The sequence below is a fragment of the Cupressus sempervirens genome, chromosome 2 (genome assembly GCF_028749045.1).
Source record: "Cupressus sempervirens isolate cs-2001-9-10 chromosome 2, ASM2874904v1, whole genome shotgun sequence".
NCBI lineage: Eukaryota > Viridiplantae > Streptophyta > Pinopsida > Cupressales > Cupressaceae > Cupressus > Cupressus sempervirens.
The window spans coordinates 222118638-222139655 of NC_143119.1; the positions used below are offsets into that span (position 1 = coordinate 222118638).

Consider the following 21018-nt stretch of genomic DNA (forward strand, 5'->3'; position numbering starts at 1 on the left):
TGGTAAATGTTTGATAGGGATCAATACTAGACCACTTGCATCCTAGCGGCTGGTTGGGAAGCTTTGTGTGGTAAACTAGTTTATTATTCCTTTGAATCATTGCACCTGTGGAAGTGAGGCCGCTGCTCAACTTTCATTAGGTTCAATCAGTGTCCATTTGCTAACCTTCCATTCATAGGGTAGGAGTAGACTAGTGAGTAGCTGGGTAGTCGAAGTTTAGGGAAAGAAGTTAGAGTAGGTCGAGTATTAGAACACATCCATTCACCTTCCACCACCATCACTTTCCCATCAACATCACCATTGGTAGACACATCCTCCATCATCATTACCATCAACATTATCTGTCATCCGCACATTTCACAAACCGAGCCACCATCACCTTCATCCCACCAAAGTCCAAGTCATCCTCGAAAGAATAAGCATAAGGCCGCCTACGTGATTATCAGCAAATCACATCGATAAAACTGAGCGAGTATCCAACAGTGTAAGGAACATTGGAGCTATTGCTTATGTCTTCATAGGTAATAACTTTTCAAGAGAGGAGTTGCATGTTTGATATCCCATATTGAATATTCAAATCCTAATATGTTATGTAAGTGATACAAAACTCGCATCAATACGACCTCATTCTCATAATTCTTCCGAACTTCATGTTACCATGCCCAAATAAATTCTAATATTAAGTAGAAAACAAAATTATAATATAAATTAAGACAATTAAAAGTTATGGTATCAGAATTCATCCTTAACCTTTAAGAAGAGCCTTATTACACTTATATTTTAACATCTTATCAATCTCCTCCTTACAAGGAACATTCCATATACCTTAGAAAAGAAAGAGCAATTTTAATCCTCAAAGATGGTCCAAACTTCTTGAGGATCGACTCCACTCCTGTGAAATTCACTTTATGATCCGACATTTTATTATATCTCCGTATTCCTTCTAATCAAATAGGTTCTTACCCCAAGATAAAATTATAAATCTCAAACCTTAGAAACGGGAAAGAAGAGCCTCTACGTTGAAATGCCACAAGCTCCCGCAGGAGGGGAGGTTGGCAGAATAGACAGGCCACCTCATTAAACCAAAGGAGAAGATCAATAGAGCTCCTTTGTTGTTCAAGTTGGAGGGAATTAGTTTTGAAAGGAGATTTCCTTAAGAAGTTTTTGGTTCTTGAATTCAGAAGGATCTTTTCTTTCCCCACTTTTTGTCCAAGAAGATGGTAGTTGCAAAATTCTTCTATTTTACCAACTTTGTCCAATACAAACACTTGAGAAACTGGATCAGATGGAGATACAGGCTCTGAAGCTGGTGAATCACTTCAGGAAAGCGTACAGATGGTCATTGGGCCTCCTTATCTGTAGTGGTCTTTATACACTTAAGGAGCTATGTAGTGTATAACAACCAGAATGTGACCTCCTGAGGGCAGAACATCTTAATCTAGAAACTCAACTTTGACGTAAACTATAGGCAAGTATTTCTGTTGACAATAGTAGTTTACATGAATGTCCCTGCAATCATTCTTACAAATAAGAACCGTCGTAAAATTTACCAGCTGATACTATGATATTTATTACAACCATATTGCTTCCTGAGTATTTTTCTATCTTGCTTATAGATTTTATTATTAAAAACTGAAGAGCTTTGAGTTGTGGTTATGCCGCCAAGACACTTGAATAGGATTGGTAGAAGAATACAATTGATAATGTAAACTCTTACAATTCCTTGGGCATTGAAAGAATTGGTCTTAGTCCAACAAGTATATATTCTTTGGGTCCTATTCGAGTTGCAACCATGGTTAGAAGTGAAAAGAATAATAAAGTCTAACTGATTTAGGAACAAGCTTGTACATATCATAATAAAGTTTTTGTAGAGGAAACTCTTCCTTCAAAATATATGTGTGTTTGGTAACGTAAGTTCTCTCTCATACTTGCAGGAAATGCTAAGAGACCCATATAACAGTAGGCTAAATGATAGACATTTTAGCATGTACTGCATGATATACCAAAGAAGTACAATGAATCAGGATAACCATTAAGATCATGGAAGACAGGTTTACTCTAGACTAGTAGCTACATATGCTAAATCATGTATATAAACGTAACAGCAACACTCAAATAGCAGCAGTTGTAGCTTTCTCTCCCAAATCAAAATGCATCCAAACAAGGGATAGGAGACTGGGAATCACTTACTGGATATAATTTAGTAAAAAGGAAAACAGATGTGTCTGGATGGGGCACATCTAGCAATCCGTCTCATGAGTTTTGTTCATATTTATATGAGAACTCTCAGATACCAGTATTCACAATGAACATTCACTTCATGAATTCAAACAACATTCTGCTAAGTTGGACATTGGGAAACAAATCCATTAAGATATCATTGTACTTACATCACTAACCTTATTAATATGAAATATTAACCTCGGATAAGGAGATTGACATCATCCAATGGGAAGACAATTCGAAATAAACTATTTGTAGTGTTGAACCCTACAACTACAAAAGGATTGCCTCTGTTCAATCTCAGCAATAAACTAAATAACATAGAAGGTGTCTCATTTAATTAAAAGCATGGCTTGTTAAACTCAAAATTTTGAATTGTATCACACCAGCACATAAGTTACATTATCCAGTATTATTTGAACAGATGAAGGCAATGGGAGGCGAACTGAGATCATAACTAGCATCTACAAGATAAATGCCTTAGGACAGCAATCCTTAACCAAGAGTCAAGCGAGAAAGGTGAGATGTTGACTCCAATTTAATTAAATCCTTGGCCAAGGTACATATTAATGGCAGTCAAAATGAGGACACCAGATACAATTGTAGTCAAGTATTGTACCAGACTGGCAATTAGTTATAGGGTACGACCGACTGAGTTGTAGGTATCCTTACACCAGATCCCAGAAGTCTTGACACTACCAACTACCATCGCTCACAAAGGGTCGGATCTGCTTCAGGTAATGAAGTAAGCAAGGGGGATCAAGTGCGATCTATGGTTGGGTGGATAAATGCCCCAGTGATACTTTTTCCCCCTATTCGAGACAAGAAGAAGATTTACAAGACACACTTGATACTCAGGACCTTCATAACAGACAGCCACCAACCACATCTAAATATTGTGAGTATTCTTAATCAGTTCTTGCTTCAAGATTTATAATTTAAATACATAATTAGCTTGAGTTTGAAAATTATATTTCCGTTTCTTAAAAGTCATACTTGTTACTTCTTTCATTTCATTAAAAATATACATGTGTAAATATGTCATTTATCAAACAGAATTAGAATAAAATCTGAGATACTTTTTACCTTGAAAACTTCTTGCAAAAAAAGGAATTGCATTGGAAAAGTAGCCATTTTACTTTGAACTCGCAAACTCAAACAATTACATAAAGGAAACTAGTTGAACTTTAAATTCTTAGACATTTTCAGTTGTTACAAGCATGCTCTTACACTAAGTGTTTCTCATCGTGCTCTTACTCTACAAATGTAGCCATAGTCAAGACAGTAAATGGAAAATAATTGACAAAAAGTTCTTTTCAAGCATTCAATTCAAAAGAATGATCTTTTTGAAGCGGAAATATGCATTCGAGCAATATTAAAGTACAAAAGAGTGATAAAGGTTCAATGAAGGAGACGGTACTAGCCTGGAAGTTTTCTTATAAGTAATGTATTTGTTTGTTGTTGCTGCACAGTTCTATTCGCGCTGGTGATTCTTGTTTGTCCACTCCTACTATTGTCGACTCAGCAACTTATTCGAAATTGGAATGCTAAGGTCTCCAATTGGCTCAGAAGGAATCATTTTGGGTGTGTTATGTCTAGAACAAATCAAGAATCAAAGAGGCAATTTAATGTTTTGATTCTGATGGTATCCCCGTTCTTGTCGAGAATGAAAAGATGATAAGGAGGAATGCCCCCCATCATCTTAAATCGGTTACTCTTAACTTCCCTGCCCTGACCAATGTGCACCTGCTCGTACGCACAGTCAGTCATGGGCATGACACGACGCTCACATCCTGTCATCTCCCGTCGTGCTCAGATCTATATATTTGTTGCAAGAATTTACGCATATACTAAGTCGATTTCTCAACAAATGAAACAAAACATGAAATAATGAATTTTCCCTAAGCTGTCTTGTGATTCCAAAATTCCTAAGCTATAATTTTAGGAAGATCACTAACACGTCAAAATTCAAATATAAGTCAATAAAGAATTTTTCAATCTTCACCACAAAATATAGTTATCGGTTATGACAAAGTCTCAATTAACTCCCCCTTGAATAATAGGCCGTAATTGAAGTGAAATAAGATTAGGATATGATTATAGGGAAGGTTGAATAAGGCGATTAACTCATATTTTACATTTTCCTTTAATTAAGTCATTTGTTTAAATATAACTTGTTTCCCTCACTTAGTTTCCTAAGTTCCTTTTACGATAATCATAATAGATTTGATTATCGATGCCAATGGTCAAGAAGATAATAATTGAATAGGATAGGATACAATCAAAGTGTCTCGGGACCTAGTGACATGTCTAGTTCAAGACCTAATGAAAGTGGTCACAAGGTCGCATATGTCGATTGCATCAAATCTTACCAATTATTTTATTGTGTCTCTAGACACTACTATTTATCATCCCCTTTTCCCTAGTGATACCTCTTCCCATTTGGGATTGCCCATGATATTTCCTACATCCAATTTCAGAACAAAGGTGGTTAGACCATTAATGACCAATCTAAGTAGTAAAAGCTTCAACATGCATCCAAATTTTCTTTTACTCAATAAGAATCGTTTTTAACCAATATTAAATCATTTGATCAAAATCTAGTTCATTAAATCCTTAATTACAATTATTACATATCAAAATGAAGTTAAAATCATGTAATTCCCAATCACACAATATCCTTGGCTCCAAAAACCAGAATCTGCCTAGGGTACAACCTACAAAACCATGGTTTAGTCCATATAAAACCATTTAGCCTAAAAGAGTTAAACCATTGTACAATATAATTCCATTACCACCTAGGGCATTAAAACTATGGTTTTAGTTACTTCAACCTACTTAGGGCACATTACAAAACCAATGTCAAAGTAAAAGCAAATCAACTAGGGCATATAACAATGTGAAGCATGCAATATAGAAGTATCACAAAGGGGTGTGACATATAGTTGTTACATATGGTATTAAAGCTTTCGGTTAGACACTAAACCTAGGCTCACCCAAAAAATTTAGCAAAAACTAACATGGGCATTTTGGATGTTTCCAAGATGCCCAACATCATTCACACTAAAACGAAGAGAGCCCGCGATCCTACACATGTTAAGATAGCCAATGCTCTCAGCAAGGAGTAGTCAACTAATCCTTGGATAAACATGGTGACAATAACAACCTAACCTTTCTTTATTGAAGCATAATATATAATTGCTCAAGGGTTGTCTCAATTGTGAAGGAGAACTTAATCACAACCTAATATGCATTGATAACAATTAAAAAATAAGAAAATCCTCATGAATAACAAATGATCTCTTAGCTAAGTAAATCTATGACATCATAGAAATATGACAGCATGTCATCAACTGGAAAGTTGAATCATCTTCTTGAATTAGTGGATCAACCCTAATTAGATAAGTTATAAAACAAGATATGAAAACATAACAATGATTGGGAAGGAACTCCCCTTGGTCTAGAATCATTAAGAACCATATATGTTATAGAAAATGCCAATGAGTCACCACTCTTTCAGGTATTTAATTGTATTGCCTAAAATGGACATCAAGTTCAAGATAGGTCGTGTAGACCCAAAGAAGTCTTAAGAACCCAATTATGCAAGTAAGCTAATGATGCCGACAACACGAAGTACAATAAGTGCATTTATAAAGCTTGGCCAAGGTGGCGCTATGCAATAACATGTGACCATCAGTCACATGAACTAGAAGTAGACATCTACTTAGGGAGGTCATACTCATAGGTGTGGGGTCTAAAGGGTGTGATTGACTAAGATTATTGTAGGTTCTAAACTCCAAAGACTTGGGTGGCAACAATATGACTGGATCTTGTTTGTACACCTTCATGTAGGGCTCGGCCACTTTTGAAAGGAAATTGTGTGGGAAACCAATGATCAATGGGTGGGAGGTAAAGCCTTTATTGATGGTCTCCAACTCTGAGGAAAACGTGAAAGATACAAATTTACTAGAAAGGAATCCAGCATAGTTACTCCTCTTTCAAGTTCATGTTAATTCTTGAATGTAATTAGTTAAATGTGGTGCTTCAATTATATACTATTTTCTAAGAATTCAATTATAGACTACTAGTTATTCTCTTGTCACATGAAAGCAATTCTTCTATTAATAATTTATTCCTTTTATTTAAAGGTAGTTAATTTAGTTGTTGGAAAGGTTTCACGTTCATGTGAAAAGAAAATAGTTTCTTTGTATGAACTGTCGATAAATGCTTGAAGTTTATTTTGTTATAATTTAGCATGTTACAAAATGCCTAGCTCTCCTTGCTCCATAAAGGGACATAAATTGAAACTTGCACTTCTTATGCAAAATATCACTTTTACGCGAGTAGGAAGCAAGAGATCATTAGAACTACTCATGTTGAACAATCTGAATAGTTGAGACGAGGGGTGAATCAACTATCATAAAATAATTTTCTTAATCTTAACTGATTTGGACCAACCTTAATTCAATCAAATAAATAAAACAGATGAGCACCAATTTTGTACGTGGAAACCCTAAGATGGGAAAAACCATGGAGAATGCTAATTCTCAATTATGAAACACAGGTTAAGGTGATTTTTACAAAGGCTAGGTCACTAACAAGTTGCTCACTATAGGTGGGCTCACTCCCTAGTTATCACAGCCAACAAAAAAAGGCTCATTGCCAAATAATGAAAGGGAATCCACCATTGAAATAGCTATCACAACTACTAAACCAAAAGAACCGTATGGTCTGCTTCCTCTGGACACACACTTTTGCATACTTAACAATATCTAGTTTTCTCCTTTCAAATTTCACATTCTTCAACACTTATGAAGATTGAATAGATCATCTTTTACTTATACCATTCTGTGTCTTCTAATCTTCTAAGTCAACCAAACACAATTTGAATTATGTCACCACAAAACATTCTCGGGGTGGATAAATATGAAATGTGGACCACCCAAAAACTCCTCATTCAAAATAACGCGCTACCCGTTTACCATAATATCAAGAGCCAAAGAAAAGAATTTACACGTTACAATGCATACTATGTTTCTAAAGCACATTAACCACTTTACAGGTTGGATCGGACTCAAAAGAGTATATATCATTATGTTACAATACAAATGGGAGTAGGATAAACATGGCCAAAGATCATTACATCACAAAATTGAAGCGTGCCAATTGCGATCACTAAAGCATCAAACCTAAACCTCATCCAATCAGCCAAGTATGTTGACATCAATGACAATCATTAGTAACAACACCATCACATTCACGAAAATCTCTCCCTTTGTCATTAATGGTAACATTCATCAATGACAAACCAAACAACTCAATATCAACATCAAGACCTCTTTTCTTCTCCCCCTTTGACATCAAAGTCAAAGGGCAAAACTCCCCCTGAAAACAGACTCCACTCCCCCTAAGAGGAAGCGACCAAGCATTGATCCAGATTAGAGTGATCATTTAATAACCTAGACCAATGCACACCCCGTTGCATATTAGTATTAACTAGGAGGGGTGGAACTCCTAACTTCTGCCAGAGATACTCAAAAGTATCTTTGCATAATGGTTTTGTGAAGATATATGTGATCTGCTCTTTTGTAGGTACATATTCAAATCTTGTCTTATTGTCCAATACCTTCTCTCTCAAAAACTGATATTTGATGGATATATGCTTCATTTTGGAGTATTGTACCGGATTTTTTAAAATGTTTATTGAACCAGTATTATCATACATAATTGAGATCAGTTCATCAAATGATTTGCCAACATCCTTCAAAATTTGCTTCATCCAAAGTACCTGAGTACAACATGAGGATGTTGTAATGTATTCAGCTTCAGCAGTAAATAATGATATAAAATCATATTTCTTACTGGACCATAAAACCAAACAGAAGCCTAGGAAATAAGATCCACCACTTGTAGTTCACATGTTATCAATACATCCAATCCAATCAGCATCAATATAAGTTGTCAATCTGAAATCTGAAAGCTTGAGATACCATAATCTGAAATGTTTTGTGCCCTTCAAATATCTGAAGATCCTTTTTACTGCAATAACATGTGATTCTTTTGGTTGTTGAAATTTGGTTGCTAAACAAACAGCATACATAATGTTCAGTCTAGTAGCAATCAAATATAACAACCCTTCAATCATTGACTTGTATTTACTCAGATCAGCTTTGGGTGAATCCCATCTCTTGCCAACTTACATCTAGTAACAATAAGTGTACAAACTGGTTTAGCATTCTCCAATCCAAAATTTTTCAATAATTCTCTGGGATACTTGGACTGAAAAATGAAAATTGCTTTGTTATCTGATTTACTTGAATCCAAGGAAGAAATTTAACTCACCAATCATTGACATTCCGTATTCCTTTTGCATTTCATCTGCAAATTTTCTGCACAAATCATCATTTCCTCCAAAATTTATGTCATCAACATAAACTATAATAATCAAAATCTGATTTAACTCCATAGTATAAGTTGCTGTCAAAAGATCCCTTTTGAAATCCTTGTCCAATTAGATACTTCCAGGCTCTAGGTGTATGCTTCAATCCATACAATGGTTTCTTCAATCTGCAAACAACATCTGGATCACTTCCTGACTTAATTCCTTATAGTTGCCCATTCAAGAACGCTGATTTTATATCTATTTGATAAACTTTGAAACTTCTAAAGGCTGCAAAAGCTGAGAATATCCTGATCGCTTCCATCCAAGCAATAAGGGCATATGTTTCTCCAAAATCAATACTTTCAATTTGAGTGTAACCTTTGCAAACCAGCCTTCTCTTGTTTCTTATTACCTTTCCATTTTCATCTAGACTGCTAGTTTATTCCGCAATACCCACTTTATTCCAATAACATTTTTGTCTATTGGTCTGGGCACAAGTTCCCAAGTCTAATTTTTCTCTATTTGATCAATCTCTTCTTCCATTGCCTCACCCAATTCTAATCATTGCATGCTTCTTCCACAGTCTTGGGTTTAGCTTTTATAACACTTGTTCTTGAGCAGCTCTACTTCTTCTAATAATTTTTTTATCCTTATCTCCAATAATCTGATTTTCTGAGTGGTATCTCTATACATATTTTGGAGTTTTAGTTGTAGATGCTAAAGCCTCCTTGGTCTTTTCTTTTCTTATCTTCTTTTGAATAAACCTTTGGCCATTAAAAAAATTGAAATTCTTCACCATTACTTGACACATGTTTGCAAACTCTCCAAGTACTCTATGAGTTGCCAATTGGGCGAGTACTCGAGTCATAAGTTTAACTGTCATGTTTTTATAGACACAAAAAAACATGGGTAAAAATGTCGATGTAGGTAAAACGCTGATTAAAATGTGTTTTCCACGTGCTGTTTTTGCTTTATAACCATGCATTTTCTCTTTCAAGATGTCAAATTTTAATTTAATACATTTTGTAATTAAATTTTACAATAAAAATATGTTTCTTTAAGAGATTTTAATTTTTAGTTTTTTTCTAAGTCGTCGAGTTTTCTTCGATTTTTATCTGAGAGTTTTGCCAAGTTGGAAATTTTGGGCTTACCAAGTGCTCTCCAAGTTCGAGTCTACAAACTATGACCTGAGAGACTTTGTATGCAGCAAGCATTATTCATATGCAAACTCAATATAAAATCATGCATACACATTCGACTAGCAACAAAATAAATTTGTCCCTTAATAAGTTCTCTATTCCTTGTATCACACTATCTTCTACGTCAAACTGCTTGTTAACTACAAATAGTATCTTCAACATATTTCTGGACTATGTTCTCTTCATAACCTTTTCAATTTCAAATTTTGTTAAATTAATGAAAGAGATATTGCAGTTTTAGTGAGTCTATGTTAGGTTGGTATTAAAACAAAACCAATGTAAAATTAAACCAATCTACAAACAAAAAAATGATGCTGCACTTCTCAGAATTATAGGAAGGATAGGTACTTTGATACTATATAGAAATGGTGAAAAATATGGCGTATACAAATTACACCATTTTCAAAAAGAACAAAATATCTAATTTTATATAGAATATTATGGAATCAATTTTTCTTTTACAACTTGATAATATATTTCATTTCAATATGGCAAATATAACCTCCAATACTGACCTAGAGGAATAACTACATAAAAAGTAACATTTATTTTATTTAGTAAATATCAAATAATCTAACATTTATTTATTATTTTTATTTTATCTCACCGAATAGTTATATTAATCTATATAAACTATACTAAGATGTAATAATTCCAACAAACACTACAAAAGGGAGATATCAGAAAAGAGAGAAAATAGATGTGTTGTGAGATTATGTTTGCCAAAGAGAGAGAAAAATGAAAAAAGAAAAACTATACTAGAATGAGGGCAGTCCAAATGTGGGCTAACCTTTCCAGGTCTCTTATTGTTAAAGTTGCACCCTGCAATCACAATAGCATCTTAGATAATTAAACAGAAGACAGTTTGGATGACCTTAGTTTGTATCCGGTTCATCCCTCAAGTGCTTTATTCTGTTGTATTTTATTTAACATAATAATGAGCTGTACATCCTGAAATTTGCAGATAGAAAAGCAAGAACAACTTACAGACTGCAAAATATTGCCACCTTCATAGTGACAGCCAATGCATGCTTTCTCAAATATGGCTCCTCCCTTTTGACTGCCTAACATCTGCGCCAATGATTCTAACACGACCAAAGAAAGAAATCCATACACATATTTCAGAATATTAGCTCTTTTTCTCCTCTAAAGTTTTACATAGTAAAATTTAAAACACCCTTTATATTTTCCATTCTTCATCAATAAACATTTGTTAAAAGTTGCAAATAACAGGGCAAGAATTTATTTGATCACACTATCTGTCTTAATGCAAGCAGTAATGAGAATTTGATTTCAATAAAAGAGTTGTTGATTGAAGGTAAATTAGGTTTTAAAGGGACCCAAAACCATGTACAAATGGATTTTTGCTAAACACTGCAGAAAGATGTAACATAGAGAAACAATAGTGAACCAACATCAAAAACAAGTTTTGAAGGGCACTCAAAACGGTTTACAAAAAACTGAAGGACAACCAAAGAAAAGGAAACTAAGCAACTCTTGAAGCCTTCCAACCACCACAAGCACCCTTGACAAAAGATTGAAAGGTGTGGTTATGCTTATGAAAAACTCTCTTCGTGCTTTACACAACCATCCAAGAAAGATCATCCTCCAAAGATAAAGTGCAAGTGAAGGCAAGAGGGCAAGCTGCTAAGGGCTCCCAAGGTAGAGATACTGAAGCAGCATACGTAGCCAAATCTTCATGTTTTCTGGTCACAATAGGCTCTACAAGTAAAGTCGAACAAACCTACTGCTCTATAGTTCCCAATTAGGGTTTGGATTGCACTTGGAAATTGTAGCTTGTAACATCCCTCACTAGGAGAATGCCAATTCCCAATGACTAACATACAACACTATGCATTTAAATCAGATTATATTAAGAACAATTACCAATCCATAATACATACTTAAACCCTAATTCCTCACTTCTTTCCTAAACCTCATGTAGTATGGGGAGTCACTATAAGAGAGCACTGAAACCACCTTGATAATTAAGCCAAAGGGTTCCATGAACATCCGTGAATACCACCACTTGGCCCAAGGGTTTCATAAACATCCGTCAATACCAATCCTTGGGAGTTACCAAAATTGTGATGGTATTACTTGCCCCTCCCTATATAAGCCGACCTTTCCTTCCAAAGGTATTAATGAAATATTTAAGATTAGGTCATTCTAATAGTCTTTTATATGTTATAAATATATGGTTTTTATATATTTATATTAATGTCTTACACACACACATAGAATATAACTCTAATTTGATTTTTTTAGCAAAACAAAGGTCCCTTATCCCTAATAAGAGATATAATCAACTGTATAGCAATTTCATTCATTAGATACTTGCCAGTGTTATATAATTCAATTCCTTTCTCATATTTTCTCGGTAAAGAAATATCAATTATAATTTGTACTCTCTAATTGTTCCATTTAATCTGTATCAGTGACCAATATATATTTTTTATAAACTCTAATTCCTTGATATTCTCTTATTCTTCCTTATGATCAGTATTCCCTATTTGATGCTTTTAGGAATGAGGAAGAGTGTCTTCATATACCTTGTTGCCGGGTTGGAAAGTCGTATGCATAGGACGTGACTCGTGTCTTTTCATTAACACCACTCTTCTAAACTATTTATAATTGATAGTTGTGTTTGCTAAGGAAATTCAGATCAGAGATTGAGTTTTGATAACTTGAAATTACTTGACTTGATTCTTTACTGTTTCTACAGTTCTGCAACTGTATTATACTCACTGCTATTTATATATAATTCACTGTGTATTGAGGAATGTAAAACCTTTATTATTACATAGCAGAGATGACAGTACTGATATTTACTTACGTTATGAACTTATGACTGTGGGTATATTGGAAGAATATGATCGAAGTGCTGGTAGTTATATGTATTTGTGATTGATATGTTTCCAGACTTCAATCAGGGTCTTTATTAATCCACATGTGAATAGTCATACCCAGTGTAGGGTCATGACCCTACACAGGTTATGACCCCCGATTATAAACAAACAAACCACAGCAATATAAGATGTTGTTTCAGTTGCAAACACTAATTGGAGATTATGATAAATGCAGATTTGTGTGTTAGGATATGTGCGATCAGATTGGAATTGCAATATATTTATTTTGACATAATCAGATGTAATTATGTGTGTGTGTGTGTGTGTGTGTGTGTGATTGCAATATATTTATTTTGACATAATCAGATGTAATTGTGTGTGTGTGTGTGTGTGTGATTGCAATATATTTATTTTGACATAATCAGATGTAATTGTGTGTGTGTGTGTGTGTGTGTGTGTGTGTGTATGTATATATATGTGTGTGTGGGGGTAATTATGTCAATCAAACAATCAGAATCCGACTGATGCTATATCTTCAACACTCCCTCATAGCGAGGGAGGATTTAAATAACACGACCACCTCATAATGATAATCTGAATTTGTATAGAGTTTGCAACTAGTAATATCATCCATATGATATTTATCAATCTCATATTCTTGTGGTATGTGCACTAGCATCAAGTTCATGATGCCTACCAAAAGAATATGTTATATCCTAGAAGGATATGTGTTATTTGATCTCCATGACAACAACTGAATGTAGTCCATCAGATTAACAACAGGCTATCATGATCTTCGGGGCAGCAACTTAATGTAGTCCATGAACAGTAATAAGGTTGTCATGATCTTCGGGATAGTAACTTAATGTAGTCTATCATGACAAGTATGTTATCATGATCTCCGGGATAGCAACTTAATGTAGTCCATTATGATAACAGGTCAAGCCATTGTTAAGATCGTCACCTTACAATAGCAACCTCAAAAAAAATCAATGAAAGATCGTCACATTTCATGATATTTTACACATGCAAAAATAATAACTTATTCAAAATTAAAAAAATAAGACTCAATCTTAGGATTTACAATTAAATTTTGAATATACCAAGTTTACCTCTAAAGAATTCCACTTTTAGTTTTGAGAGAGGGTTTGGTAACATGTTAGCAATTTGCTCATCAATGCTAATGTATACCAACTTTATGACATTTCTATCCACCATATCCCTGATGTAATGATAGGGAATCCCAATGTGCTTTGATCTGTTGTTAAAGACTGGATTTACTGATAGTTTTATGCAACATTAATTGTCGCAATATGATTGTAGGGTTCAAGGATAATCCAACCTGCAACTTCCTTAACCAAACTGCGTCTCGAGCTCCCATAGAGGCTGCGATGTATTCTACTTCAGGAGAACTCTGTGCAACTGAGGATTGCTTCCTGTTGAACCAAGATATCATTGTGGATCCTAGGCTGAAACAACATCTTGTGGTGCTTTTACAATTAACAAAGCTATCAGCCTAGTCCGAATATGAATACCCTTGAAGTTGTATTTCAACATTGTCATACTTTAGACCAAGTCCAATGGTTCTACGTAAGTATCTCAAAATGTGTTTAGCTGCCATAAGATGAATTTTCTTGGGTTCACACATGAATTGACTCAATGCATTTGTTGCATAGCAAATGTAAGGACAAGTATTCACCAAATACATTAATGAACCAGTTATATGTCTATAGTCTGTAGGATCTATAGATTCAGACTCAGATGCATCAATTCTAAGCTTGTGAAGGTTTGTCTCTATTTGTGTAAATAAGGGTTTACAATCCATCACTCCAAATTTGTTCAAAATATTAATAGTATATTTTCCTTGATTTAGGAAAATATAGTTCTCGTTTTGCCATATTTCTAGTCCCAAAAAATAGTGCAAGAGACCTAGATCTTTCATATCAAATTCAGACGCAAGGTCTTGTTTACGTTTTGCAATGAGATGATCTTCCCCTATTATTAGTAAATCATCAACATAGAGAACAAGTATTAACATGTCACCACCCAATACTTCGAAGTATATATTTGGATCCGCTTCATTTTTGGAGTATCCTAGTGTGGTAAGGTAGCTATCTATCCTTTCATACCATGCCCTAGGGGCTTGTTTAAGGCCATAGAGAGCTTTCTTCAATTTACACACATGGGAATTCTTGTCATAGAGGACAAAACATTTTGGTTGCTCTAGATATACTTCTTCATCAATAACACCATCTAAGAATGCAGTCTTCACATCCATTTGATATATCTTCCATCCTTTAGATGCGGCAATGGCAACTATAGTTCTTATGAAGGTATATCGAGCTAAAGGGGTGAATGTTTCTTCATAGTCTATGCCAATCTTCTTCGAGAACCCTCTGGCAACGAATCTAGCCTTGTGTTTTTCAATACTTCCATCCGATGCATGTTTAATTTTGAATAGCCATTGACAAGAGACAACTGATTTGTGCTTAAATCTATGTACGATGTCCCAGACATCATTATTCAAGATAGATTGGTATTCCTCAATCATAGTGTCTTTTTAGGCCTGGCATGTTAGGGCTTCATCAACATTTAATGGTTGAGATTTGATGAGTTCACTTATAAGTGCAAAATAGCATGAGTGACTTCTTGTTTTCTTACTTTCTCTAAAAAATTCTTCAAGGGCTACATTATTTTCTTCAATCATCTTCCTTGCCCATAGTGGTATTTTCCTGTTGAATGGAATTTTAGCATTTTCAAGATTTGATTGTATAGGTTCGTGATCTTCTAAACAATTCTCCCCCAGAATCTCAACAGTGTGATTTTCATCTAATTATGTGCTTGGTTCATCATTTGGTTCTTCAATATTTTTAGAAATCTTATATGCAACATTTCCTTCAAATTTAACACCTTTGCAGATTTCAATTGTTCTTTGTCCTAGAATTTGTAGGCTTTAGAGGAATGTATCGGTTCTAGTTTGGACCTCTTTTCTTTGGGAACATGAATAAATATAGGGCAACCGAAAATTCTTAAGTGACTTAAGTCTAGTTTGTTTTCTGTGAAAGCTTCTTCAGGTGTTATATTCTCCATAATTGAATGAGGGCATCTTTTTGAATATATACTGTCGTATTTGAGGCTTCAGCCCAGTATGTTGTGTGAAGGCTCTGGTTGTACATCATGGCTTTAGTAGCTTCAATAATGGTTATGTTTTTCCTTTCTGCTACTCCATTCTATTGTGGATTATAAAGTACTGTATACTCCCTCTTAATCCCAACAAAAGTGCAGAATTCTTTAAATTTTTTAGTGATTAGTCTCTTTAGTATTACACTGAAGGATTATCGCACCCCTTTCATTATGGACATACTTCAAGTAATCTTTCATTTATTAATGCTATTCAATGTCCATATTCTTCAGCTAGATGAAGCCTTACGAGTTAAATATGTATGCTAGTGTTGGTTTGACTCTGTTGATTTATTTCCTTCACCAATATCTTGACCATCATCGTCTTCCACTAATAACTTAATCATTGCATATCTGATCTATTGATAAAAGATTTTGAAGCGTCAAGAATATGGATGTTCATTTACTCGTTATTGTGTAAGCAGTGTAATAAATACATCATTTCATCTTCATTTCTTTCACTCTATAGTAATGGTCGATACTTGGTTAACACCCATTCAGAATCATTGTTCTTCAGAATCAATATTAATTATGTGCCTGTTTCTGTATAGAAGCATAAATTATGTGATTGAGTGCTATTATTATTTAATCAAATCTTCATAAGTCCTCGCTTTCATGCTTGCCAGATGTTTATCGATGTTTTCTTGTATGTAATTACTTAATAGGCATCCTATCGTTGTTTTAATCATCGATAGATTCTTTCTTTATATGAGAGATGTGATGCCAATACTCATTTCATTCACTTATTACTATAATATTATTTTTTATCTTTTTATTATAATTTTCTCATTTTTATTTAGTACTCAATCTTATTAATTATTATAAAATCTTATTTAAGTATAATATCACACAATAGGGCCATCATGACACACAGAGTAGCGACAAGTTTAGAAATAAGTTCCTTATCCCCAAAATCATCCTCAAAATTCATTAAACTCTCCATAGTGAGATGCTCACGAAGAGCATTTTTCCACCATGTCACATCACTAAGGCAAGATTTCTAACGATTTGTGGCCAAATGACTAGTGGCAAAATATCGCCTACAGAAAAAATAAAGACTCTCATAATCAAGACTGTAAGACATGTTGGTGTTACACTTATGTTCTCATACAAATTTACAGTGACCTTTTGTTACTTTCAGCTCAAAACTGTGATTTGCAGATCTGACTCGTCATTCCCTCTTATGAACCGATACATTCCTTTCTTTGCATGTGAAGGGTGATCTCAGTTATGCGCTAAGTCTAATTAAAGGAGAAGTGTTGTTTATTTGACAGTTCTTCCTCGTGATTTATTATTCCATGTGGTGGCTGATTTTGTATAAATCATGCATCTTATGCATATTGTAAAGCAATCAATGATTAATTGAATTCATCGTTAAACAGTTTTGTGTTTCTCTATTTTTTATTTATGCATGTATTATTTTTCCTTTCCTAGCTATATCTACGCAGCCATAGCTATAAAATTTTGCATGGTATCAAAGCTTAAGAGCTAGGAAAGAGAGTATTTCTTTTTGCAAGCATTGACGATCAGATTTGTTGGACAGAATGAAATTTCAGCCTCTATTTTTCTTACCCCATACAACTATTTTGAATGGAAGCCCAAGATTCAGCTTTAGCTTAGAAGTAAAGGCTCGTATCAAATAGTCGTGGCGACAAAGGCTAAACCCAATTCAGCTGTTGAAAAGTCTAAATACTTCAATCGCATGGATGAGGCTTTTGGTCTTTTATGTGTATCCATGTCTCCAGAATTGTTGTTTCATTTCGAAGCATGCACAACTCCAAACCAAGTTTGGACTACATTGGAGGCTCTTTTTGGGAAACAAGATGAGATGCAGGGCCACATCCTTGAAAATGAGCTCAACTCATCAAATCCGAGTGCTTTTAAGTATATTCAAGACTTCTTCACTAAGTTCAAGGCTTTATTACTTCATTTGAAAGAATTTGGAATTGGCAAATCCACACAAGAAAGCAAATTTATCCTTTCTATTTTGTCAAAATTGGGTCCAATATATGTTGTGTTTGTCTATGCTTTTCACACAATCAAGCTTACAAGAGGGAAAAGTTGGAAGATGCGCTCTCTTGATGCTTTCAACGAGTCTTTGCTACATGAGCAGGATAAGCTCATAAAGAAGGATACTTTAAAAAGTTCCAAAGATCATGCTTTTGTTGTGTGTACAAGTGAGAAGAAAAATTCATAATCCAATCAACAATCCAAGACAAATAATTTGGATGAGCCTTGCAGTTTTTGTGGTATGGCGGGACATGCAGTCAACAGATGTTGGATGAGACTAGAGGCCTTAGAGAAGGCTATGCGACACCATCAAATTTCAGCACCTAAATCTTCTTCATCACAGACAAGCCAAGGTCATGCTCTTACTGCATGGGCCTTACCTTCATTTCCTCTTTAGTGACACCTGTTTCAATGGACCTGTCATGCCTCTTTGTGCTAATGCTTCCTTGGTTAAATATTTGATCAGTTTTCTTTTTTTGACATTTGGCACCTATATTTTCAATCAACAATTCATTCTTGCATTGTTGACTAGTGTCATTAGGGTCTCTCGTACAAATTCATGTGTCATTTGCATCCTTGAATGATAGATGTTTTGCCTCTATTTGTCATCTATTCATTGTTTGGGAGCACATATGCCGATTATTGTCTTATGTATCTTTGATTGACAGATATTTTACCTTTGTTTGTCATTGGCTCATTGTTTGAGTAGTGTTGTTGAGGGCACTCATGCAGATGGATCCTAATCTTCATCTTGGTTTCTAAGGATTCTTTTCATTCAGCACCTTGGTGGTTATGATTCGACAAATGTCCACAATTTTTCTTGTCACAAAAGATTTTCTTTCTATAGATTTTGAGGGGGGGGTTTGATCCCAATGAGTTTCCCCTCTTTCCTCTTTGCTTTCATTAGTTTTTTTATTCTCCTTAGTTAAGACTTATGTTCTCATACAAATTTACAGTGACCTTCTGTTACCTTTAGCTCAATATCGTGATTTATAGATCTGACCCATCATTTCCTCCTATAAACTGGTACATTCCTTTCGTTGCATGCAAAGGGTGATCTCAGTTTTGCACTAAGTCTAATTAAAGGAAAAGTGTTGTTTATTTAACAGTTCTTCGTCATGATTTATTATTTCATGCAGTGGCTGATTTTGTATAAATTATGCATCTTATGCATAATATAAAGCAATCAATGATTGTCCAAGGGGTTTAGCTTAGTTGGTTGAAGCAATGAGTTTTCATTGTGGACAGCCTAGTTCAAATCCCACGAGGGGCATCTCTGTGGAATTTTAAGTTGCGACTCTTGATCTATTGGTTGTACTTGTCTCATTGTAAAAAGTGGATTCTAAGTTGTGACTCTTGGTCTTCCAATTGTTGTTTCTAGTGTTATTGCTCATAAGGAGCACCCGATTTGTAAACGATCTTAATATAAAGCAATCAATAATTAATTGAATTCATTGTTCAACAGCTCTGTGTTTCTCTATTCTATATTTCTGCATGTATTATTTTCCCTTTCCTAACTAGACCTATGCAGCCATAGCTGAGATAACCCTTCGCGTGCAAAGAAAGGAATGTATCAGTTCATAGGAGGAAATGACGGGTCAGATCCGCAAGGTCACGATTTTGAGTTGAAGGTAACAAAAGGTCACTATACATTCCTTTCTTTGCATATGAAGGGTGATCTCAGTTATGCACTAAGTCTAATTAAAGGAGAAGTGTTGTTTATTTGACAGTTCTTCACAGTGATTTATTATTTCATGTGGTGGCTGATTTTGTATAAATTATGCATCATATGCATATTAAAAAGCAATCAATGATTAATTGAATTCATTTTTCTACAGTTCTGTGTTCCTCTATTTTCAGTTTTTGCATGTATTATTTTCCCTTTCCTAGTTAGCATGTATTATTTTCCCTTTCCTAGCTAGATCTATGCAGCCATAGCTGCAAAATTCTACAAGACCGTGATCCATCCTCAACAATCAAAAAAACCTCTCCAGACAAATCTTTTGAGGTATCAATATCCACAAGAATGTGGACAAGGGTAGAATGATCATAGATAAAACTAGAAGGATCGGCCATAAGAAACCTTCCAATAGATTCAAAGCAAGACTTAGCCCAAAAAATGAAAAGGCGGATTAAAAAGTCTAATACAAGTAGGAAAAACACTAATAGATTCAAAAAGAGGATAGGGAAGGGAACAAAGGCCTTACAGAAAGTAAGTGCTTACTCCACAACCAAACAACAATCAACACCTTCTAATACCTAAGCCCTATCATTCTCAGATTGAAAAGCAGCCACAAAAAAAGCCCCTGGTAGAAGGATAAAGTTCAAATATATCCTCAGTGATGGGCCTCTCAAATTCCAAAACCCATCTATTCAAATTTGAAAGGTAAGGCCATAAACCATTGAGCCTACATAATAGAGCAAGACGGAAGAAGTGCTCTTCTTTCTCCAACACCGCCTGTCCACAAATAATAGTAGGGACAAAAGAAAAACAATGCAAGGGTTTACCCCTATGAAAGGTATAAGCAAGATCAGAACAACAATTTTTACTACTAGAAGAACCAACTGCCATAGCATAGGAAAGAGACGCTAGGAAGAAGCAAGATCTTCCACAACAATGAACCAGACACTAAAGGTGGGAAATCAATCGCAACATGGATGTCACTATTCGCAGGTAGCAAACCAGCAAGCAGTGAACTAGGAGGGGGCAAACGTTATTTATGGTGAACAAGCAACTAGCTGCAAACCAGGTGCAAATGGCAAACCTGTAAACACCAGGCCAATAACAGACGGCAGCCCTATTAGAGTGGGGTTGTCGTTGCACCAAAAGCTCGATCTATCAATGTCTGAAACAACCACTCAACTAATAGTACACAAGAGGTGGTTAAGCCCTTGTCACAAATCCTGAGGGGAGCGTTGAACATTTTGCCAACAATCTCCCCCTCAATGTTACCCGAGGGTCTGAGGATTTGACCTTGTGACCAAGCTCTGATACCACTTGTTAGAGTGGGGTTTTCGTTGCACCAAAAGCTCAATCTATCAAAGCCCGATACAACCACTCAACTTATAGTACACAAGAGGCGTTAAGACCTTGCGTTAAGACCTTGTCACAAAACCCAAGGGGAGCACTAAACATTTTGCCAACAAGCCCAACAACAAAACTCGAAAGGATTTC

The 21018-nt window shown here is 35.0% G+C and overlaps 1 protein-coding gene across 2 annotated transcripts in view; it reads right to left on the bottom strand.

Moving 5' to 3' along the window:
* Positions 1 to 21018, bottom strand: part of CYTC6A (Cytochrome c) — a 169761-nt gene that overhangs the window by 146070 nt on the left and 2673 nt on the right. For both annotated transcript variants that reach the window (XM_089813264.1, XM_089813265.1), the window contains exons 4-5: positions 10792 to 10889; positions 10595 to 10626 (exon numbers count right to left, since the gene is read on the bottom strand). In XM_089813264.1, the coding sequence (XP_089669390.1) occupies positions 10595 to 10626; positions 10792 to 10889 (130 nt within the window). The remainder of the gene's footprint in view (positions 1 to 10594; positions 10627 to 10791; positions 10890 to 21018) is intronic.